We start from the raw sequence: 10,792 nt of genomic DNA, 5'->3' as shown, positions 1-10,792 counted from the left end.
ATATGTAACATGAAAAATAATAATAACAATAATATGTACCTGTACAGTTGTGAAAACGAAATAAATTACCACATGTTTCGAACACAAAGCAGATCCTGGCATGTAGAAAGTGCTCAATTAGTGTCAGTAGCTATTTTTACAATTACCTTCACATCATTGAACACAGGTTGTCTGAGTAGCTCTTCTCTTTAGGTTTGTTGTTATTGAAATTTATTATTCTCTTTTTCTCCAAAATGTCTTAGATATTTGGGTAGTATCCATTTTCTCAACAGGCAATCTCTCATTGTATTGGTAATATTCTCCAGGGAGCATTTTCTTCCTCTTTACTCAGATGAGTATTTTGCTTGTTTGGTAGAAGTGGGTGATGTTTTTGTTCGTTGTTGAGAATTATTTTTCCCTAGCACCCCTTTGCAATGTTAGAATGATCACCTTCCATAAATTACCCATAGATTCTTGTAAAGAAGATACACACTCGACTTTTAAGGTGTGAACTTCAGAACATCTCTTTTTATTCTTTTTTATCCTTAGTTATTCACTATACTCATATCTTCCATCTAAATGCCTCTGTCTCTCCAGACCTGTATTATGCCACATTATATATTTCCTTGGGAAATCCTTGCAGCTCTGGTCCACCCCCATACCCACCCGCATCCCCATCTGGAGTGCCATGAGTGGGTCAGTCCATGTCCGGGTAGCTTTGGGCACTAAACCATGCCCTGGAGTCTGCATTGGGCTTTTTAGCAGGGTCTTGAGGTCTGTGATCTGGAACTGATTCTGACCAGAGTCCAAACTGGACTCCAGAATGGACTCTGAGCTCCAGACAGAGCTCCCTTGGCTCTGGCTGAGTGGGGGACAGGCTTTGGGTTGGTCTGCACTCTAAGTACCTGCCTTGGCCCTGGACTCTAAGCTGGGATCGAGCTAATTAGACTCTGGACAGCTAAAGCTCAACCCAGACTTTTGCTTCCCATCCCCCCCCTAGTGGTGTCCATTTCTGAAAGGAAAGGCCAGCCAGTGGGCACACAGAAGGAAACATTGGACTATCTATTGCAAAGCTAGATTGACAGCACAGGCCGCAAGGAAACAGACCAAGGAAGGCCCTTCTATAACAGAGGAATCGGGGAACAAGAGAAGGAGAAAGGGGATGAGGGAAGTGAGCGGAGACTCATACGCGGCCACCTCTTCCACCCATTCTTCTGCTCCTGGGACCTTCCCTGTCAAGAAAAGCTCTTCTGTTGTGCTTGTTTCTATCTGTCTCTGGGCATTGCTGGCAACACATTCCCCAGGCTGAGGTCTCTGATGAGCACAAAGGAATTCGAAGGAACTAGCACATCTGAAAAGCCAGACCCAAGTCAGGGGAAGCGTATCAGTCACTTCTCAGAGCTCTGCCCCAGCAGGAAATGCAGAGCTGTCTGGTCTGCAGTCCAGGACAGGTCCACTGAGGGCCCCTAGGGTGGCAGGAATTCCACCATTTCAGCTTCACCGCCCCTTTAGTATTAGGCGGGTTTTCCCATCTCCAACGAAGAACCTACCAAAAAGGTGGCCCAGTGAGGTCTCTGCGTCTCCGGGAGAGACCCAACCCTCCATCAAATGTCTCCAGGCCCAGAATTCTCCAGAGAGATGCCTTCCTGAGCCTCTCCAGCCTCAATAGTCAGATCTCCTTGGGGAGAGGGAGAAACTCTTCCCTGTTGGGTCTCTAACCCTTTTTCTGAAGATCCCCATCTCTACCATTCTGAAAGCATCAGAGAAGTATTTGTGATGCTTTTCACTAATCCATAGGCTAAGCCAGGACTGCAGATAGGCAGTGATGCAAGCAGTCTAGATCAGCTCAGCCCAATGCCTGTCCTCATCCAGACAGCGGGCACTGTACCTACTTGTATCCCTGCACAACCTGGAGCAGAAAGGAAGGACACTCTGGATCCTTGAGGTTCACAAGAAGAGAGCTGGAGGAGAAGCAGTCAAGCAGATATATTATCCTTCTGATAACACTATCAACCTTATTACCCATCACCCAGGTCCAGGGAGCACTGCTCACATTGTGTCTTATGTGATTGGCATCTCAGGACACGCATGCTCTTGGGGACACCACTAACGTGGTGTTCTATGTGGATAGGGGTCCCTTGAGTTGTCCAACACCCCTGTGGGGAGCTATTCCTCCCCTACTTCCAGTCCATACAGTTGTTCAGATGAGGCTGACCTCACCCCAACTCCAGGATAAGATTCATGCTCCAGACATAGCCAATGAAAGTGCCTGGCCCCATGGCTACAGAGATCGATTCAGAGGTAGACACAGCCCAAGCTGGACCAGTCCAACTCAGAGAACAGCAGAGCCAGGACCTTTGTGAGAGCTGTTGTCCTGTTTCCTCTGTTTCCAGCTATTAAACTGCTAGGATGTAAGTCTGGAGCGCCTGGTGGGCATCTCTGCCTCTACTGGAGAGCCTATCTAAGCATGAAATCTACCCCAAGGACAGTAGAGCCTAAAAAGACCAAGCCCTGAAGACACTGTCTGAGCTCCCACCAAAGCCAGGGCCACTTGTGAACTTTTCAATTACGTGAGTCAATGAGTTCCCCTCCTTTATGATCAAAGCTGTGTTCAGAGGGATTTCTGTCACTTGCCACCAAAGGTCCCAGAGCCATAATCTTTGCCTCTGAAGAAGGCTTCCTCTTCTCTTCTCCAAACCCAAGTGAGACCCTAGCCCTCTAGACCTGGATGTTCTAGGAACTGTCACCATGCCCACCAGATGGGCCATGACCCTGTGTCACATTCGCCCCTGATGAGCACTCCTGCAAGCAGGCTGGCCAGGAGCGGGCCCGGCCAGCAGATCCAGTGGGAGTCCCAGCGGTTGGCCACCGCCGCCGGCCCAAAGGCACGGGCAGGATTCATGCAGGCTCCAGACACAGCTCCCCTGCAAACACCCAGCCACAATGGTCGGCAGAATCTCAGCCAAGGAGCCCCGACTCACCCAAGTTCATTTCCCCAAGTAGGCCTGAGTCGCACGCTAGCCAGAAACCCCCTCTAAGCTACCATGTCATGGTGGCCCGGGAGGTTCCAAAGTGAAAGGCTTGACCCCTCCCCGGAGTCCTTCCCACAGCCTGTCACTCCCCACACACCCTTCTAGAAGAATGGGCAGCAAGTAGTGCCTGTTCGGTGATGGCAGGAAGGAGGATGGATCTACTCCTTCTCCAGAGTTGATAAGGCAAAGTAAGCAGTTTTCAGCTACATGGACTTTGGGGTCAAGCAGACCTAGATTCAAAACCCAGCCCAGCTATTTCTAGCTATGACCTTCGTTTAACCTCTCTGTGTTTCAGCTGAGATGAAAGTACATATCTCATAGGTTGTTGTCAGGAGCGAATGAGGAAACACATATAGAGCCCATGTCTCTCATATAACTCACGTGCAAGTGTTAACTCTAATCTAGCTGACCTGGTTGAGGCCTTTGTTGCACCACAAGGTAGGGACCCAGCATCTCCCAAAGAGGGACTGTTCTCCAAGAGCACCTCTCTAGTCCTGGCGTCTGTACCCTTGCCCCATTCGCTCAAGCTGGGGTCCTCACTCAGGCCTCACCCCTCACAGACCCCACCTGTGTCCAGCAGCCAAAGCCAACTGGATGAGTCAGTAGGCTTATAAGTGAACCAAAAGCCACTAGGAGGCATCAAAGCACTGCCACAGCTCTGCACATGCATTTCCCCGGACTCCACCTCCCAAAGGATGACTTAGGGCTGGAGGCAGAGCAGAGAAAGGCTACACTTGGTCCTGTGTCCAAGAGGAAAGGAAGGAGTTGGCCTGTAGGAAGGAGCTCCCTCATCCCCTATATTTAGCAGGGGCCTTTGTCCCAGATCTCTCATTTAATTTGCCACTTCCCAATGACCTTAAATAAGTCACTTGTGTCCTCTCTGAGCCCCAGTTTCCTCATATATAAACAAGCCTACTGAGAGGCTCTAGATAAACGAGACAATGGGTGTGGAAGCTCTTTGTAAGTCTGAGGCGAAAACCTGGCTGCCTGCTGGCAGGATAAACACAGTCCACAGAAAGGGTTTATTGATACTACAAAAAGCAGAAAATTCACATAAAAGTCCAGTCTTCTGACTTCCCTGGAATGAAATTAGAAGGGTCACCCCAAGCCCATATTCCCACACAGCGATAACTTATCAGATGTGCATGGTGGTGGCCTCCTTAGATGCCACAGTCCCCACCATTCCCTGTTGTCTGCCTCCTGCCAGCCCACTTCCCCTGTTTACATTGCCTGTGTGTCTTCTATTGGCAACCCCCAGGTAAGCTCAGCAGACCTGCCCTCCTCCAGAGGCGAGCCTTGGCCCAGGGCTGAGCACTGTGATCCTACAGCCAAGGGGCACTCACCCTGCTAGGATGTCCACGGTGACAGAGAAGCCGATGGAGAATGGGGCCAGAGGACCCTGCGTCTTCTCGTTTATGGTGCCCATGCATACAGCCAGTGCCAGCAGTGTCGTCAGGAGGATCTCTGCCACCACTGCCCCCATCACCTGCCTGGGCTCCTGGACTGTCACGACAGCTGCCCCAGACGCGTTCCAGAACCTCTCCTTGGAACTCACCACCTGCAGAGAGCAGTGCTCAGCCTCATGTGGGGGTTGGAGAGACAGCTGGGAGCTGATGGGAGGGGCCCCATCCTTTTGAGCCAGGGAAGGGTCCTGTCCAATGTGCAGTCAGACATATCTGGACCCACATCCCAGCTCCACCAGTTCCTATTGTGTGGCTTTGCCTGAGCTATTGGACTTCCCTAAGCCTCATTTTGCTCTTCTGTAAATTGGGATAACCCAGCGGTGGCTCCAGGTATTGTAGGCCTGAAGGGTATGTAACTTATATGACCCTCTTTGAGAAAGAATACTAAAATACCTTATTTTTACAAACTTTGCAAACACATATACCCAGGTAAACACATTACCAGCCCCCTAAAAGGCCCCTTCGAAGGGATGAGAAGAGCCCTGAAGCTTAAGCCCCATTGGCTTCCCAGGAAATCGGCTTTGGGGTCATCATGACACCTGGGGAGGGAAGACTGCAGCACAGACAAGCTTCTGGACCCAGACTCAAATCCAGGCTCAGCTGCTCCCCAGCTCATTTGAACTTGGGCAAATTATTGCCTTCTCTGTGCCTCTGCTTCCGCCTCTGTAAAGTAGGCGTCGTCATGGTAATAGCCCTGGGCCCAGGTGGGGAGTGCTCTTTAAGAACTGATGCAGGCTTCTAGTCAAGTTGGAGATTAAATGAGAGGATTCTACCAAGTGCTCGGGGAGGGGGGAGGGCACCCAGTGAATGACCGCTGCTGCCCCACACTGGTCTCCATCATGTTGGACAAGTTTGCAAGTGACCAGGCCTGAGGGAGAGTCCCAGCACTGCTTTCCATTGGGAATCAGAGCAGCAAGGTCCGGGCCCCGTTCTAAACAGACAGGGGAGCAGGGTCTCAAATGGGAGCACAGGGGGACCAGGGCAGGGACGACAGCAAAATGGGATTCGAGACCAAAGTCTGCAATGGGCAGCGCTTAGAGCCACAGGCCAAACCCCAGGCAAGCGAACAGGGTGCCCCCTTCACCCCTTCCCACCTCCCCACTCCCTCTAATCCCACCCCCAACACAAGCCAAGCAAGGCTTCCAACTTGAAGGGCCCCTGGTTGAGACTTCAGAACAGCAGGAAGGAAAGAGAGAGAAGGAAAGAAGGAAAAAAGGAAGTCAGGCAGGCAAAGAGGGAGGAAGGAAGTCCTTCCACGGAGTTACGTGTAGAGCTATAGAAATTCTGTGGCTGAGAGGAAGAGCTAGCCTTCCTACCGGAATGGGAGGATTCCAGTAATTTGAGCATTAACTCCCATTAAAGGTAGAGTAACTCAGTTTAAAGGCAGGCAAACTGGAGAACACACAGAGAAGTCAGTTCAGGAGTTTCTCAAGGAGAATAACCCTGTGTATCCTGTACCCTCAGACAGTGCTTAGTGAGATGTTTGCAGCATGAATGAAGTGAATGAATGAATGAATGAATGAATGAATGAATGAATGAAAAAAATAGAATTGTCTAAATCCAGAAATGGACTCAGGAACAGAAACCATGAGTCCTGAATTCTGCTTCCTGGTCTGTCTAGGGAGGGCTGTGTCCAGACACAGACAGAACAGGGTGGGTTTGGAGGAAACCAAAGGCCCTTTGAGTGTCCCCTCCGAGGTAGAAAGGTCCACCCAATCCCATTGGAGGCAACAGGAAAAGAACTGGACAGGACTCTCCTGGTGGTGCAGTGGTTAAGAATCCACCTGCCAATGCAGGGGACACGGGTTCGAGCCCTGCTCCGGGAAGATCCCACATGCCACGGAGCAACTAAGCCCATGCGCCACAACTACTGAGCACATGTGCCACAACTACTGAAGCCCGCGCGCCTACAGCCCGTGCTCCGCAACGAGAAGCCACTGCAATGAGAAGCCCGCGCACCACAACGAAGAGTAGCCCCCACTCACCCCGCAACTAGAGAAAGCCCGTGCGCAACAATGAAGACCCAATGCAGCCAATCAATCAATCAATCAATTTTTTAAAAAAGAATTCGACAGTCCCCACTGCCTGCCCCTCATCCACCCCAGCAGCCCCGTCAGAGCAAAAGCCCCCAGCCCAGCCCCCTGGGGGATCACCCACCTTGGCCAAGGCGGCCCCGATAAGCCCCCCCACACAGCTGGGAGGTCCAGTACGGAAGGAGCATCATCAGGTGGAGGCCTCCGACCAGCATGGCTGCCAGGGACACTGCAGGGTTGAAGTGTCCACCGTTGTCACCCACAAAAGCAGAAGGATTCGTGAGGCCAACTGGGCCCCAGCAGCCCCACCACCTCCCCAGATGGCCTTGCGGGGCTGGAGTCCATCAAGGGCAGCCCAGGTCGAAAACAGGCACCAAATTATGCCCACTTTCCCCGAGGTGCCGAGTGGTGGGGGAGAGCCTGGGAGGGGAGGGCAGCACCATTCCTGTCCTATACCCAGACCCCAGGGTGGCCCAGACACGAATACAGTGGGAAACTGTCCCTCAGCTCTTTCCAGACCCCCTAAGAGCTGCATCCTGCCCTTCAGAGACGTGGACACAGGTCAGAATGAGACCCCAGGCTTCAAATTCACAGCCCAAGACAGGTATCCTGGCCTCCCCGTTAGAAGAAACCAGGCCCTGAACAACAGCTCCTGATTGGTTGAACTCAACCAATAAAATTTTTTATTGGTGGAACTCAACCAGTAAAATTCCTATTTTTGATCTGAAAGTGTGACTAGTGTTGCCTGTAAAATTGAGATCAGAGGTTCCTGGAAATGGCCTTGGGAATCAGGATCGAGGTTAGAGCTTCATGATTAAGTTGCCATCTGGAGTTTGGGATGTGAAGGGGGTTAGACAAAGTCGAACCTAGGTCAAAGGGATGGTTCAAGTTGGCTGGTCCTTCCAGAGGTCATGAGTCAAGAGCCTTCCTTTTCACCAAGATACTCAACCAGTCCAAGCCCCAGAGCCTAGAGCCCCCCCCCCCCAGTGCCCTGCTACCCCCATCGGCATCCTATCCAGTCCCACTCAGATGAAGGGACTATCCTGAGAGGTTGGCTCACCAATCCCCCTGGTGCCCGGGACGGACACACCCAATAAGAGGGACAGCGACCCCAAGGCCCCCCCACGTCAACCCAGATGTTTAGAGCCCACCAATGGGCCTGCCCACCCAATGGACACAGGGCATTGAGCTGAGACTGGACAGAGGACCCTGGCTCTGGACACAGGGACTTTGTCCAACATGCTGACATTTCAGGACCAGCTGCCCCAACTTGCCTGGTGCAGCTCTGTGCACAGGGCCTTGGGTGAGCTTCCCGCAGGATCAGGAAGCACCAGCTGACCTCAGACTTGACCGGTGCGGAGAGGGGCAGCCAGGCTTACTTGGCCTCAATTCAGGTCCATGACCAAGCTTAGCCTGGGCGCTGCCAAAGCAGAGAGGTGAAGGTGGAAGTGGGGCGGCCTGCTGCAGAAGGGAGACTTAGAACCCTCTCGGCCATCAGCCCCACCACCAGGTCCCCCAGCCCAAACGGGGAGAGACACTGTCACTCAGAGTGTGGCTCCACCAGGAGAGGGCTGGGACACTTCACACTCATTAACAGTAAAACAATCAAGACACCTTCTTAGTTTACTCATCCATGATTTGCTCAACAAATACTTATTGAACACCTACTCTGGTGCTAGGTGCTGTGTCGGGCGCTCTAACAGCCTCAGAGTCAGTGCAGGGCACACTGTAGGTACCGAATAAATATCTGTTGACAAAAAACAGATGGCTGAATAAAAGGCTGGCATCTCAGATAGGCAGTCTCCTGCAGCGCAAAGCGATGTTCTCTCCTGCCAGCTGGCCTGGGTTCAAACCCTAGCTCTGCCACCGAAGAGCTATATGACCGTGGGCAACTTGTATAACTTCTCTGCCTCAGTGATCCCTACCTCATAAAGGCTGTTGCAAAGATAATTAATACATGTTCATATAGAGTACTAGCATATAGTTAGTACTCAATAAATATCAGCTATTATTATCATTCCCTTTTATTCCACTGAACATAGAGAGGTTCAGCTAATTGCCCTGGTCACCCAGCTAAGCAATGACAAAGGTTGCCTTCAACCCCGGCCCCGTCATCGAACAGAAGATTCTGTTTTTCATCCCACCTGCAAATTCCCTTAGATATTTAAAGAGAAATGTTTAAGTTCTCTTTCCATTCTGTTTTTCTAGGAAACAGTATTTCAATTTCCTTACTCAGATCAGTTTTCTGTGTGAGATTAAATACAGACCAACCAGGTTCTAGAAGCCCCTGCCAGGCACTCCATCCAAGACATTTGTCATTGTGGTTGGTTCTCCTGGGAGCCCACGACCTCCCGGTGGAGCTCCTGTCCAGGCGAGGGCTATGCAAGAGGATCCCTTCAGCCCTCCCTGCCCCCGCAGCGGGTTCTTCTGTATAACTCTGCCTTACCCTAGGCTGGAGCAAAACCCCGTCCTAAAGGTAACAGTAACACAGCAACCAACAGTGATTGAGCGCTTACTATGGACTAAGCTCTTCACATCGTTTCATTCTCGTGCCTCCCCCAGGAGATGCTGGGTTTGGGACAGACAGCTTGGGTTTGCCTCCTGGCTCTGCCATGGGACCCTGGACGAGTTACCCGGCCTCTCTCCTTCATGCGTTGTTGGCTTGAGAAATAAGATTTAGAAAATACTCCCACTGTTCCCATTTCAGAGGTGGGAAGTTTGGGTTTGGGGAGTGTGACTTAGTCAAAGCCACAGAGCTCACAGGCTGAAGAGCCAGGATGCAAACCCAAGCAGCCTGACCCCTCCCCCAACCCACATTTTACCCACACTGCTTTTGGGATCCTGGGCACGTGCCAGGGGTCCCTGCCCACAGCTCTGCTCCCTGCCCCTGGCTCCCCAGGTTGGCACCAGGCGGAGCGCTCAGAGCAGTTCCCACCCGATACTCCCCAGCGTGGCGATGACCAAGCCCAGGGCCAGCCCACGGGCCAGTGCGGGCTGCGGCAGCCCAGTGTCGGTCCCGTTCTCCATGACTGACAGGCAGCCGATGAAGATGAACAGGGCAGAGCCCAGCAGTTCAACCAGGCAGGGCTGCACAAACCGCTCGTAGCAGCACCCACGCCACCTGCCCCCCTCGCTGGGCTCCTTCACCTTGACGCCACCAAACTCCAGGTTACACATGGATGCAGCTGCCTGAAGGGGGGGAAACGGAGGGGGACACGGATGGGAGGAGAGCCCAGAAAGAAGCGCCCCCCAGTGCCCCAACCTTGAATTAATTCTCAGCAACCGCTTGGATGGCCAGGCTGCAGAGGAAGAGGCCAGCAGTGGACTCACCTCTGCAGACATCAGGGCGGCGGTGACTCAGGACAGGACTCTAGCCTGCGCTGGCACCTGCTCTCCCGGACAGGACGCTCTTATCTCCAGGACTGGGGCTGCCAGCCCACTACAGGCTCTCTGCCCCTTTTAAAGGGCTACAGAGGCTCCCGAGGGTGTCAAGAAAGCAATAAAGCCCAGTGGGAGGTGGCCCTGAGGCCCAGGAGAGGAAACACTGTTTTTAACCTTAACTGGGTAGGGCAGGGGGTGGTCAAGGATTGCTGAGCTTTCTGCCAACAAAGGCAAAAGGCGTTGGTTTCGCTGCGTCACCTGGGGAGGGCTCCAGGTCTGCCCTAGCGGGAGATGGAGGGCCCTGATCCCCAGCTCCCTTGGTCACCACCGGGGCCCAGAGGAGACCCACGTGTGTGAGTGAACACAAGGAGGGCCCCGCCAGATCAGCACCACACATGGGAAGTAATGGTAAACTCATCTTCAGTGATTTTTCCATGGACTTCTAAGGACGCCTCCTTGTATCTGAGGCCCCGACACCTGCACAGACTCACGCTGATAGGCTGATCCAGGACTGAGGGTGTAGACGGATGGCCACCTCTGGAGATTGCAGAGGCAATGGTAAAAGCCTGTGGACTTTGGAAACAGGCTGCCTGGATTTCAATCCCAGCTCCTCCGTGAACCAGCTGAGTAACCTTGAGCAGTTGCTTACCCTCTCTGCACCTTATTTTTTCTCCCATGCATCATGGATGATAGTGGTGGTACCAATGACATCGGGTTGTGTGGCTTAAATAAGATCGTAAAGTGTTTATGACAGAGTCAGACACATGATAAGCACAATACCAGTGCCTGCTGATTTAGAATATGTATTTATGTGAACTAATATTTACTGAGCACTTTCTACATGCCAGGCGCTGGTCTAAGTACCTTATGTGTATTATCTCATTTAAACTTCACAACAACCCCA

The 10,792-nt window shown here is 52.2% G+C and overlaps 1 protein-coding gene across 1 annotated transcript; it reads right to left on the bottom strand.

Annotated features, from left to right (window-relative positions):
* Positions 1 to 1,476: 1,476 nt before the first annotated feature.
* AQP8 (aquaporin 8) lies at positions 1,477 to 9,684 on the bottom strand. The gene is given in 6 exon segments (XM_059037059.1): positions 1,477 to 1,525; positions 2,751 to 2,903; positions 4,355 to 4,569; positions 6,632 to 6,664; positions 6,666 to 6,762; positions 9,446 to 9,684. Coding segments are annotated over 6 exon segments (786 nt in total).
* Between the last annotated feature and the right edge of the window lie 1,108 nt (positions 9,685 to 10,792).

The sequence above is a fragment of the Kogia breviceps genome, chromosome 14 (genome assembly GCF_026419965.1).
Source record: "Kogia breviceps isolate mKogBre1 chromosome 14, mKogBre1 haplotype 1, whole genome shotgun sequence".
Classification (NCBI taxonomy): Eukaryota; Metazoa; Chordata; class Mammalia; order Artiodactyla; family Physeteridae; genus Kogia; species Kogia breviceps.
This window is presented reverse-complemented; position numbering and strand designations above follow the sequence as displayed.